Source organism: Ursus americanus, chromosome X, assembly GCF_024610735.1.
Source record: "Ursus americanus isolate L20-20 chromosome X, mUrsAme1.1.p, whole genome shotgun sequence".
NCBI lineage: Eukaryota > Metazoa > Chordata > Mammalia > Carnivora > Ursidae > Ursus > Ursus americanus.
In genome coordinates, this window is record NC_142164.1 from 62,930,939 (window position 1) to 62,944,676 (window position 13,738).

The 13,738-nt window shown below is 39.8% G+C and overlaps 2 protein-coding genes across 6 annotated transcripts in view; one reads left to right on the forward strand and one right to left on the reverse strand.

The window, feature by feature from the left end:
• UPRT (uracil phosphoribosyltransferase homolog) overlaps positions 1-3,282 on the reverse strand; it is a 41,411-nt gene extending 38,129 nt beyond the window's left edge. For all 5 annotated transcript variants that reach the window (XM_087860330.1, XM_087860332.1, XM_087860331.1 and 2 more), the window contains exon 1: positions 2,730-3,282. In XM_087860330.1, the coding sequence (XP_087716456.1) occupies positions 2,730-3,100 (371 nt within the window). In that variant the 5' untranslated portion in view covers positions 3,101-3,282. The remainder of the gene's footprint in view (positions 1-2,729) is intronic.
• ABCB7 (ATP binding cassette subfamily B member 7) overlaps positions 2,953-13,738 on the forward strand; it is a 311,206-nt gene continuing 300,420 nt past the window's right edge. The window contains exon 1 of the mRNA XM_045803624.2: positions 2,953-3,090. The gene's annotated coding sequence lies outside the window, so the exon portion shown is untranslated. The remainder of the gene's footprint in view (positions 3,091-13,738) is intronic.

Sequence of the window (13,738 nt, forward strand, 5' to 3'; positions counted from 1 at the left end):
CTTTTTTCATGACACATCTCCAAAGGCAAGAGAAAGAAAAGAAAACATGAACTTGTGGGACTTCATCAAGATCAAAAGCTTTTGCACAGCCAAGGAAACAGTCAAAAAAACTAAGAGGCAGCTCATGGAATGGGAGAAGATATTTGCAAATGACACTACAGATAAAAGACTGTTATCCAAGATCTACAAAGAACTTCTCAAACTCAATACACAAGAAACAAATGAAGAAATAAAAAAATGGGCAGAAGATATGAACAGACACTTTTGCAATGAAGACATACAAATGGCTAAGAGACACATGAAAAGATGTTCAGAATCATTAGCCATCAGGGAAATTCATATCAAGACCACATTGAGATACCACTTACGCCAGTTAGGATGGCAATAATTGACAAGGCAGGAAACAACAAACGTTGGAGGTGATGTGGAGAAAGGGGATCCCTCTTACACTGTTGGTGGGAATGTAAGCCACTTTGGAAAACAGTGTGGAGGTCCATTAAAAAGTTAAAAATTGAGCTACCCTAGGATCCAGCAATTGCACTACTGGGTATTTACCCCAAATATACAGACGTAGTGAAGAGAAGGGCCATATGCACCCCAATGTTCATAGCAGCATTGTCCACAATAGCTAAATTGTGGAAGGAGCTGAGATGCCCTTCAACAGATGACTGGATTAAGAAGATGTGGTCCATATACACAATGGAATATTAGTCATCAGAAAGAACGATTACACAACATTTGCAGCAACATGGACGGGACTGGAGGAGATAATGCTTAGTGAAATAAGTCAAGCAGAGAAAGACAATTATCATATGGTTTCACTAGTTTATGGCACATAAGAAATAGGAAGATCGGTAGGAAAAGGAAGGGAAGAATGAAGGGGGGTAAACAGAAGCCGAAATGAACCATGAGAGACTGTGGACTCTGGGAAACAAACTGAGGGCTTCAGAGGGGAGGGGTGTGGGGGATTGGGATAGGCCAGTGATGGGTATTAAGGAGGGCACATATTGCCAGGTGCACTCGGTGTTACACGCAAATAATGAATCATGGAACATTGCCTCAAAAACTGGGGATGTACTGTATGTTGACTAATACAACAAAATAAAAATTATAAATAAATAAATAAATACACATAATGAATAATACTTCCCAAATAGTTTCTGATGGTTCACCAAGGCCCTGAAACCCATCTACGGGTGCAGTGGCGTCCAAGACTCAAGGTAAGTAACTCCTGATATACACAAACAAGAATCATCATCCTCTTTTCTTTGTTCTACAGATGCGTTTCATTTCAGCTTCCCCTACTGCAAATATCAGACCTATGCCTCCTACTTCTTAAGATCACTATTTCCACCTATTGTATCATATGACCACAGTAGTTTTCAATATTGATTCATTACATCTAATAGGTGAGACAACACTAATACACAGATAACAACATACAAAACAGAAAGTGCATCTCGCATTTAAAAAGCCAGGGAAGAGCAGTAAGGAAGTATGATTAAAGGAAAGCTTCTTGACAGAAGTGCACATTTAACGCTGGGTTTGATCTTGAAGAATAGGTAGGATATGAAAATGCAGAGGAGTAAAGGAAGGAGTAAAGAGAATTTCAGAGGACAGCAGAATCAGGGATGTTTCAGAATACTTCTTAGGAACCACGAAGAGAGGCCTTAATGTCAAGGTCAGGATCCTGGACTTCAATTGATAGGCTTTAAGATGCCAAGGAAGGCTGATGAGGAGGGTAGTTACCTAATCAAAGCTCTATATTAAGATTGTTCAGTAATGTGTGGGAGTATGTGGAAGGCAGAAAAACTGAAGGCAAGAAACAAATTGGGAGCCTATTAACAATAGTATGAAGAAAAAGTTACTACAGTATGATTTAGAGAATGTCATCTTTACCCAGCAGCCATTTTAAAAGATTAAGCCACCCACTGAAAAACGAGTGCTTTGACATGCAGTAGCTACTCATTTAAGGTGCTGCCAATACAGAAACCAGCTGTAGTTAATCATGGTACATATTTCCCTTGAAAAACCCCACCTACAACATGAGTTTTGAGATCTCCTCAAGATAGCATTTTAACATTACTTTTTTGGCTATCTTGATTTGTGGGATTAGGAGGGGCGCCAAAGATTCCTTTAGCTTCCCTTTGCTCCATTAACTCTACAGGAGACATTAAAGTTTCTGCAACTTTACAAATATGAATCCTGGGAAGAGTTGAATGATAAGCTTCCACGTAACCAACAAAACCGAAACTCCAAGACTAAAAGACCTTAGGGAAAATGACACATTTGCAGTAGCAAACAGCAAACGGTTAGAGAACTTGTTGAGCACAACAGAATTCCCTTGAAATTGCTTTATTTCTATTTGTAAGCCTGAGGTGATCTGTGGTAGAGCATAACCTTGAGTAGCAACCATTTCTGGGTTATAGACCAGCACTGGACAGATAGCGTAGGCGCGTTTACAGCCAGGAACCGCTGAGGATTATTATTCGCTCAGAAGACACACAGACGGAGCCCGGGATTTAGAGGGCCATGCTGAACACAGGAACTAGGAAAGACAGGGTTGGAGGCCTGAGTCACGTGACACCCTGCCCTGCCCTATCTCCACAGTTTCCCAGAGCCAAAAACTTTAGCCCGCAGCCCTTTTACTCTCAATCCCTGCCCCATATCCCCTACCCCCCGCCTTGTGACACCCTCCACGTCCCTTTCCCCTTCTGATCTCGGCTCACTTGTCCCGGATGATGGTCTGCAGCTCCCGGATCTGATCATTCATAGGCAGCAGTTTAAGCTGCGTCCCGATCTGCTGGGAGACTTCGCGGTCCCCCAGGAGGGATTCGCCGGTTGATGCGTCACAGTTGCCACTGCCACCGCTGCTCTCGGAGTTGAGGCCGGCCACGCCGCACGCCTGAGGCTCCAGCTCAGCCGGTACGCTAGAAGGAGCATGGCCTGCGAGGACAGTCGGCTTGGACTTGGAGGCGCTGTTTCCCCCGGCTTGGTCTGAGATCAGGTCGCCAGGTCTCAGCGGCTCGGAGCTTGGAGTAGACACAGAGTTTGCTTTCTGGTCGTGACAAGGCGTGGAGTCCGAACACCGTAAGTCCATGGCCAAACACCAGGCCCCGGGCCGTCCCTGCAGCTACCGACCCCTAAGGCTAAATCAGAGCAGAAGGAAGGGGCCGAAACTCATTAGCTCTCCCGTTCGCCCCGGACGCTAACAAACTCTTCACCTGGATTGCCCCTCTCACCCCTAGGACTCCGGAGGTCCCCCTTGGCGCGTTACGTCCCTGCCCCGCCCACACCGGACGTCCGGCCTGCCTAGATACTATTGGCTTCTCGCCCTGTCACTCTCCAGCGAAATGCTTGTAACCCTTGGAGTCCCCCGCTGCGTGGGTTCCCACAGGTTAGCCGGGCGGACGGGTTGAGGCCAGGGATGGTTGGTTGCAGGGTCTTCCGGGAGCCCTTAGGGGTTCTGCATGCAAAACTTTGGGTGCGTGGTACAGCCAGGAAAATCTAGGGGTGGAGAGTGATAAAAGGATTACATATATAAGGCCCACTGGTTTTAGACTTGTGTCTTGGCAGAGAGATTATACTTCAATAACTGCATCTTCAGTTAGTGTGTCTGTGTAACCAAAAGGGGAAGTAAAAAATGCCTGGTAAGCTGCTGAAGAGCCCGCCGTCTACTAGACTGTTTTACAAACTGCAGCTTCCCAAGTGTGCTTGACCACTAGACTTTTCCTTGTCTTTATTCGTTGAGACCTACACTGAACGGTTACCATGGGGATTCTGACAGCATTTCAGATCCACGACCGCTTTGTTTATTTTAAGTACTTGGAAAGACACTTTTTGATTCTTTTGAGAAAGAATGTCTAGGCAGCAGTACTTTTCAACACCAGTGTGTATTAGCACAATTGGAGAGCTTGTTAAAATGCAGGTTCTCATGGCCTACCTTTTAGATTCTGATCCAGTAGATCTGAGAAAGGATGAAAGAATCTTTGTTTTTAACAAGCAACCCAGCAATTATGATATTTTTGTAATGGCACGCTGTAAGAAAGTGATTTACAGGCTTCCTTTTTAAAGAGCTGTAACGTGAAAGTAAGAAACCTGCGAATTCTGCTAAAAAAAATATTGAGCAGCATTTAACACGTCCCTTTCCCTCTCTGGACTTGCCTTTCCCCATCAATAAGTGAGATGCATTAGCTATTTGACTCCTAAATGTTCTTCCAATTTTGACATTCAATAATTCTATTTTGCCTTCCAAAAAACCAATTCTTAAAATTCCCTTTTCCACAGAGGCACATAAGCAACACATGAGAGATTCAGAGTAACATGAGTAGCAGATACCAGGAATATCCAGGCCTTTGGTGGGACTTGAGCCTTGATCTGGCTCTCTGTTTTCGATTTGTTTGTTTGTTTGTTGTTTTTATATTGGTATTAATGGTATTTTTATTCCTTTGTTTCACTCCTATTTTCCCTGCTTTGTTCCTGACCCTCTAGGTCAGTACACCATTAGCTATAATTATAGAGAGTTTAAATTTGATTGGATGATAAGAATTGCAGCCTAGAATTGTAATCCCAGTCACTTCTGAAAGCTTGTGCATTTTTCCACCTAGTACTGAATGTAGTTCAAAGGGTCCCTGGGTTTAAAAAACAAATCTGGCTATTTAGTCAATGGACACGCTAAAGGAAAACACTGTAGTACAGTACTGTTTCATTACCAGTAATTTAAGGGAAGTGATAAATTTAAAATGGTGTCATGAGATATTCCAGGACTAAAACTGTACTGTAGTCATTTTTGTCTAGTTTCTAAATGGCTTTGTTCTCAATGCCACAGAATATGAATTAGGACGGTACAATTGCTAATGTGTCTTGTGTTTTCACTCTTACAGGAAATATCCATACATACACTTACCTATATTAACAAATAATCGTTAGCAAATCTATGTATCTAGTTATTTAAGATGCTATTAAAGCACAATTCATTAATGAGTAATCATAATAACACCTAAAATTTGGTGCTTTGTAATTTACAAAACGCTTCTATACATTCTCTCATTTATTTTCAAAAAAAAGCTTGCATCTGTCCACAATAGCTAAATTGTGGAAGGAGCCAAGATGCCCTTCAACAGATGAATGGATTAAGAAGTTGTGGTCCATATATATACAATGGAATATTATTCAGCTATCAAAAAGAATGATTTCTCAACATTTGCTGCAACATGGATGGCACTGGAGGAGATAATGCTAAGTGAAATAAGTCAAGCAGAGAAAGCCAATTATCATATGGTTTCTCTCATCTATGGAACATAAGAACTAGGAAGATCGGTAGGGGAAGAAAGGAATAAAGAAAGGGGGGCTAATCAGAAGGGGGAATGAAGCATGAGAGACTATGGACTCTGAGAAACAAACTGAGGGCTTCAGAGGGGAGGGGGATAGGGGAATGGGATAGGCTGGTGATGGGTAGTAAGGAGGGCACGTATCGCATGGTGCACTGGGTGTTATACGCAACTAATGAATGATCGAACTTTACATCAAAAACCAGGGATGTACTGTATGGTGACTAACATAATATAATAAAAAAATATTTTAAAAAAAAGCTTGCAGTTTACCAAGCGCCCTTTAGCGATCTTATCTGTGTGATTCTTTTTCCTAAAGTGACTTGCCCAAGGTCACACAACCAAAAAGAAGCAGAGCCAAGACAGAAACCCCAGTCTTTTGACTTCAAATGCAGCCTTCTTCACACAAACCGACAGAACCATGAAATCATTCAGGTAACAAATACTACTTGAGCCCTTACTCTTTGCCAGGCATTTTGCTATGTGCTAGAACAGATACATAGAGAAATGAGTGAAGATCTTGAAATTCTCCGTGGTGGTAGAGGTCATGGATAGTATGGGTCTTTGAAAACCAAAAGACAATATTAAGCAGCATGGAAACCTAAACCAAAAATGCTAATAACAGAACTGACAAATTTGAATTTAGCTCTCTTGCTCACTTTTTTATGGAGGCATGAAGCCAGATAAAGCAAAAGCTGGAAAATTCTCCTGTAGTAATTGAGATGACTGTAAACTTCATCTTAGGTTGTGAGCTCTAAATTTGATATAATCCCTAAAAATTATGGGAAGCAACAAACCAATTGCTTGTATCAATAGAAATCCTTCACATACATCTACGTAGTACCTTTAGAAAGCACTTATATATAGGTTATCTCGTTCAACGTTGTGGAGTATTAAGGCTCAGTATTATCATTCCTGTTTTATTATCACACCTGTTTTACAGGTGAGAAAAGTGAGACTTAGGGAACTAATTTAGAGTTACATCATGAGTAGTAGAGTTGGGAGAAGGCAAAAGAGAATTCATATTAATATAAACTCTTATTTTCTACGCAGCATGCTTTAGTTACCTCACTTAAGTCTTTCAACAACCTTAGGAGGTAGGCTGTATTTGTTATCTATTTGTTATCTGTTATTTTACTGATAACAAAACAAATGTAATGAAATTAACTTGAAGCTGTCACACAGGTAGTAAGTGCAGGAGCAGAGATTTTTTTTTTAAGATTTTATTTATTTGTCAGAGAGAGAGGAAGAGAGCACAAGCAGGGAGAGCGGCAGGCAGAGGGAGAAGCAGGCTCCCTGCTGAGCAGGGAGCCCAGTGTGGGGCTGGATCCCAGGACCCTGGTATCATGACCTGAGCTAAGGCAGACGATTAACCAACTGAGTCACCCAGGTGTCCCATGGCAGCAATCTAAATGGGGTGACCAAAAAACCCTCATGAGATTTAAGAACAAAGACCTGAAGGAGGAAAGGAAGGAATTTATGAAGATAACTAAGGGAAGTGCTCCTGGCGAGAGAATAACAAGTGCAAAGATTCCAAGGTACAAGTGAGGTTGGTGTGTTAGGAGCAGAGTAAGAATGGAGCAGAATGAGGGGCCACAGTAATATCAGATGAGGTCAGAGTAAACTGAGAATGGGATGTGCAGATTTTACGGAGCCTTTTTGGCCATTGTACGAGCATAAACTCTCTCTGAGATGAGTAGATAACAGATAGTTTTAAGCAGAGAAGTGATGTGATGATTTAGGTTTTAACAGGATCACTCTGGCATGTTAGGAGATAGAAAGGAGAAGAACCACGTGGAGTCTAGATGCAAGGAGACCAATTAGGAAGCTACTGCAACAATCCAGGGAAAAGATTGCTTGGACCTGGCTGGAGGGGTTGAGAAGTGGGGAAATCATGAAATATGTTAAGAATAAAGCCTATGATATTTGCCAGGAGATTGGATGTGGACTGAGAAAGAAAGAAGTCAAGAATGGCTCCAAGATTTCTGACCAGAGCAACGGGGAAATTAGAATTTGTATTTACTGAGATAGCGAAGACTGTGAAAAAGCAGGTTTTAGGATGAGGCACATCAATAGTTCAATTTTGGACATGTCAAGTTTGAGATGCCTGTTAGATATCCAAGTGGAGATGTTAACTAGGAAGTTGGTTAAATGACACAAATTTAGAGGGAAAGGTTCTTTCAGATGTAAATTTGAGAGTCATCGGTGTATAGTTGATACTTAAAGCCATGAGACTGGGTGAAATCAAGGGAGTGGATTAGAAAAAAAAAAGAAGAGGTTTAGTCAGAACTTTGAAAAATTCACTTCTGGCATGGCAGTGTGAGTTGCTCTGCTAACCTGCTCTCCAGTGAAAACAGTAAAAATTATTTTAAAAAATGTTCAAGTCTGGAAATGTTCCTAAGAGCAAACAGCACATAAAGAAACATCTAACCAAGAAAATCTACAAAAATTAAGAAACAAATACTAGAGTTTGTGGTATGTGAATCAAGACTGCTTTTTCTCTCTCCACTTCCCACCTCAGCAAACTGGGCACTCCACTCCAGACTGTTGCAGCTGAGAATACATGACTCCCTCTCACCCCAGTTCCCAACTGGAAGGCATTTTCCTCAGGAGAAGTAGGATTTCTCATCCTGCCCCCACCTACCGATTGTTAGGGCCAAGTCTTAGACAACCATGTTCAAGAGGTAGGGACTCCCTTCTGTACAACATCCATGATGACATAGAGGCTCTACCTTGGGCATGACACACGGAGTCTTGGAGCTTTGATAGCTCTTCCCCTGACATCAAGAGACGTAAGCTGACTACTGTCAGACTGCTGACACCCATCCACTGAGCATCAGCTCCTAGAGCGAGTGTGTCACTCAGGGAAGCTCACCGTTGTCCCCACTACTGGCTTCACAGCCCCAGCTCAGAGATTTTGGCATGGGGAGAGAGGAGCAGAAGCAGGCTGTAAAACAGCGCTCAATCTTTTCCCCAAGGAATTGACTTCATTTGCAACAGAGCATACAGATGTTTAAACCTAAGAACGCTCTCAAAAACAATGGAGATTGTGGTAAGGGGATTTGGGAGGAAATGTGTGGATCTAATGAAGATACAGCATAGAATACAGGCTAGCAAGTATGCTGGAGAGAACTGGGGAATAAGACAGCTGGCAGGAGCTCACCTGGATTTAAGAAACAAATCATACACCGATCTCAGAAACTGTTCCTTCAGAGAAGCCACAATTTGATTAAATTAGTTTGTGGTAGAATTTATGCCCCAGGCATTGTTGTAAACAATAGGAGCTCAACAGCTGGACGTGGTCAGGGAAAAAGTGGCAGAGAACTCTACCAGAACTACTGTTATCCTAAGGTGATTGTGACGTACCCAAAGCTGTGCTTCCCTGAGGAGCACAATCAGAGACTTAATACTAGAGTCTCGGGGAGGAAACGTATTTTATTAAAAACACCTCAGCCAGTCTCTAAACAAGGAAATAAGGAAATAACAGTAATAAGTCAGGGAAGGGGTAACAGTACCCAGAGTTGCTATAATATATTACCTAAAATGTCCATTTTCCAACAAAAAAAATTGCAAGTCATGCAAAAACAAAAAACAAAACAACAAAACAAAAACAAAAACAAAACAAAACAAAACAAAAAACAGGAAAATATGACCTAAACACTGGGGGAAAAAAACAGGCAACAAAAACTGCCTGTGAGAGTGACCAGATATTAAATTAAGCAGATACGAGTTAGAAGTAGCCATAATAAATATATGCACAGAACTGAACTAAAACTTGATTAAATAAAGAAGAATATGATGACTATGTTGCATCAAATAGAGAATGTCAATAAAGAGATAGAAAATTTCTGGGGCACCTGGGTGGCTCAGTCGGTTAAGTGTCTGCCTTTGGCTCAGGTCATGATCCTGGGGTCCTGGGATCGAGTCCCGCATTGGGCTCCCTGCTTGGTGTGGAGCCTGCTTCTCCCTCTCCCACTGCTCCTCCCCACCCCACCCCACTTGTTCTCTCTCTCAAATAAATAAATTTTTTTTAAAAAATTTCTTTTTTAATAATATTTTTTATTATATTATGTTAGTCACCATGCAGTACATCCCTAGTTTTTGATGTAAAGTTCCATGATTCATTAGTTGCATGTAACACCCAGTGCACCATGCAATACGTTTAAAAAAACATAAGATTTCTGAGGTTGAAAAGTGCAATGACTAAAAATATACAAGTCATTATAAAGGTTCAACAGTACATTCAAACTAGAAGAAAAAAGGAATTAATGAACTTGAAGAGATGTTGATAGAGATTGTGCATGCTGAACAACAGAGGGGGGAAAAATGAAGAAAACTGAACAGAGCCTCAGAGTAGTGTGGGGCACCACTGAGCACACCAATATACACATAACGAGAGTGCAAGAAGGAGAGGAGAGATGGGGGAAAAACTTAAAGAATGGCTGAAAATTCAAATTTACTAAAAAGAAAAAACAATAATCTACACATCCAGAAAACTCAACAAATTCCAAGTAGGAGAAATGCAAAGAGACCCACAAACAGATATATCATAGTAAGAATGCTGAACGTTAAAGACAAGGAGAAAATCTTGAAATCAGCAAGAGGAAAACCACCTGTCACTTATAGGGAAATGTCAGTAAGATTAACAGCTAACTTCTCAGCAGAAACAATGAGGGCCTGAATCTTCATATTTATTTGTTATATGTTTTATGCTTTGGAGTAAGTTATTCCATAAATTTGGGGCTGCAACAAAGAACTGCTGATGAGACCCATTCATCATTATCTCATATTAATACCAAACATAAGATTATCTTCCTTATAGAAAGACTCTTTCATATGTAGACATATTTTCTGTTTTTGCACTTGGCCTAATACAGTACTGAAGTCATACCTCTGCACTTTTTTATACTTCAACCTAAGGAAACAAATCTACATTCTATGTCTATGTCATGAAACCTTAGCTTCAACTTTTCCAATATAATTAATACGGAACTCCATTCAGAGGCAAATGAAATGGTCTGTTTGGTAGGGGAATCAATTAGAAGGCAGAAAGGCCTTTCAAAAACTCTTAAGTAAAACGTCAACCTCTTGTGCCATAATATCTAGGGCTTTATTGTGAACTCTCCTTATTTTGTAATAAAACTCCCTTTTTTGTGGTGCTCAATACCTTAACCAAAAGTTTATAAGACACCACTCATGGCTTTCAAAAATGTCTCTCGAATTCTCCAATGGCTTCTGAATCAGGTCCTTACAGGCCAAGGTCACCATCTCCTAATTCTATTTTGAAAATCTTTATTTCTTCCCCTCTAGGTGAAAGTTACCCTCAGTAGATTATTCTCAGATGGTCAGACAGAATACATTAATATTTATATCTAAACTAGTCCTTAAGTGTTACTCAAAACCTTAACAAATGAATATCCTTTCCAATGTATGGCTTTATCTCAAAAACAAATCATTCCTCTGCAATGCAGAAGATACCATTCCATGCAATATCACTTTTATCCTCAATATTTCCTGGCCCCTAAGATTCATACCACAACCTCCGTGTAGACTTCAGGGAATTATCCAGCCAAACTCAGCCTCTCTGGTAATCATTATCATTGTTATCGCCCATATCTGATTAAAGAAAGAAGTTATTCATGGTTTGGATTATTTAGAATTCCTACTTCAACATCGCTGTCTTAAGGACCTTGTGGTATGGAACAGTTAGAGACCTAAAATAAAGCCCTGGAAACTGAATACCCATACCTATGTATACCTGTTCAGAGCTGTTGTTTTTTTGGATGTTTTTGTTTTTGTTTTTGTTTCGCAAATCACCCACCACTGATTCTTCACCTAAACTTTCTGAGAATTCACCAGAGCAACAAGGTAAAGAAATAAATATTTCTTACCTGATCCCTGCAGCTGATAAATTGGAGACACTGGTATTTTTTACCAACCAGTATGATTCATAGTCAATGTGATTACAGAGTATAACATACTCCACATCCAGGGGAAAATCCATGGTGAGAGTTAATATCAATGACTAGAGTAAGCTCCCTTTCAAACGAGGCAGATTGAAACCCATGTTTTTTAAAAAACGAACTAGTTAATTGATTAGTTAATTGATTAATTAATTCAATTTCCTATATACCATGTTCCAGGCATTATGTCAAGTACTATGGATACAGGATAAATAAGAGAATTTCAATTCATAAAGAGATCAAGGTTTAATGAGGGAGGAAGACAGCAACAATACAACATGCTCTAAAAGAGATTTGAACAAGGAAGGGGGCCTCTAACTGTGCCTAAAGTTTCACCAAGGATGTGATATTTGAGCTAGGCTTTAAAGGAGGAGTAGTATATGCCAGGTAGAAGAGGGATGAAGGGATGGCTGAAGAAGGGACAAACATTAAGGGAAGATGGAAAATGCATGTGCAAAGGCATGAAAACCTGAAATGAATGGTGAGATTAGTGGATGTTGAACAGATTACTATGTCTGGAATGTGTAATGTTTTGGGGTGAATGACAGGATAGGAGTATGTCCATGTACATTGGAATTCAGTTATAAAAGATTTTTTGGCCCTCAGGCAAGCCTATCTTGCCTGACCACTGACCCCCTTCTGCTCCAATTCATGACTATTTTTTCCATTTGTTCACCTATCTACCCCTCTGTTTCTTAGATCAATTTAACTCTCCAAATTTACTAAAGTGAGTTTCTTTCCCCATGCCTGTTTCAACCAGCTTTGCCCTCTGGTTCTTAATCAGTTAAATACTTATCTCTGGGTTTATAATTTCTAAATGTAATGCTTCATAATCCCCCTGTATTCCCTGGCAAACTGAGCCCCCAACTCCTGTTTACATAGAGACTGACACTGTAACAACTGCACTGTAAACCTGTATTCAGGCAACTCTTCTACAAATGCCTACTACCCATGCAAGCCTAGAACTTCCTCTTAGGGCATTCACATTATTTCCTGTTACTTTGGTAAGAGTGCAATTATAAACACATGCTTTCTTTTACTGGCTCCCTATTCTAAACTGAATGCAATCCAAATTGTACCAGCTGATACTCAAAGCACATTATACCTCCCCAAAGCTTGTTTCTAGTTTATATTTCAGAACTCCTTACTAGAACTTCATGTTTCTGTAAGACCTGCTTACTGTTCCCCACATAAATTGTGTTATTTTCCCATTTATGTACTGAGTTTATAACATTCCTTCTTCCTATCACAATTCTGCTCCTTCATCTACTTGAATCCTACCCATCCTTCAAGGTGCAATTAAATTTCTGGTTCCTAATCTCCTATTTGGATACAACCTCTTCCTCCTCAAAGTTCATACAAATTCTTATGAATACCTTGCTTGTGAAATAGTCACAAACTACTCAGTGCCTATTTGAGTACATATATTTGTCCCCTACTAAATTGCAAGTTCTCTAATAGCTGGGACCCTATTTTATTCAGCTTTCCATCTACCATAAAAAGCTAATATCATTAATCTGTTATTTAGATCTCTGTTAGACTTATGCTTAAATATTTAATTTTTTATTGAAGCTATTATAAATCCTGTGGTGTTTTAAATTTGGAAATATGATTGATCTTTGTATATTGACCATATATTCTGCAACTTTGCTATGCTCACTTATTAGTTCTAGGAGGCTTTTCCCCCAGTAGATTCCTTGAGATTCTAAATAGAAAAGCATGTCGTATGCCAATGAGGGCTGTTGTATTTCTTCCTTTTAAATCTGTGTGCTTTTAATTTCCTTTATTTTTGCTTTAATGCACAGAGTAGGAATTCCATTCCTGCACTGGATAGAAGAGATGAGGGAAAACATACTTGCTTTCTCATGAGCACCTACCATTTTGCTGGGTTTATTACCAATGTCACAGCCTACACAATGTCACAGCATAAAAGGATTTTAGATATGACCAAGTCTAACTTACAGATTTTGCATGTTGGGTCCTCTAACCCTATGTGCTGTGTGTGCTCGTTTTTCTCAACCCATTCTTTTTAAAATCCATGTTTTACTACTGTAGGAGAGAATAAGTATAAACAGCTTTAATTAAATCGTACTTATAAAAATTTTTTCTTACACCTCACTTCATGCTTTTGGTATTATTGATCTTTAAAAATTAAATGATCTTTGATAATGGATCTATTTTGTGTTGCCTTACTAAGACCAAATACCCCTGTCAAACCATTCTTTATTTTTTCCTTTTATGAAATTCTTATCTTTAATTAAAACTGTTTTACACATTTAAAAAAATTACAGATTACATTACAGATTAAAAAGAAAAAGATTTTAAAGAAATTATTAGAGGAACTAAGCACAGAGGTAGAAATCCATTTACATAATATTTCATAGCAAGTTAGAAGCAGAATAATGAATAGAGTTCAAGTTTCCTGACACTTGAGTCAACGTTAAT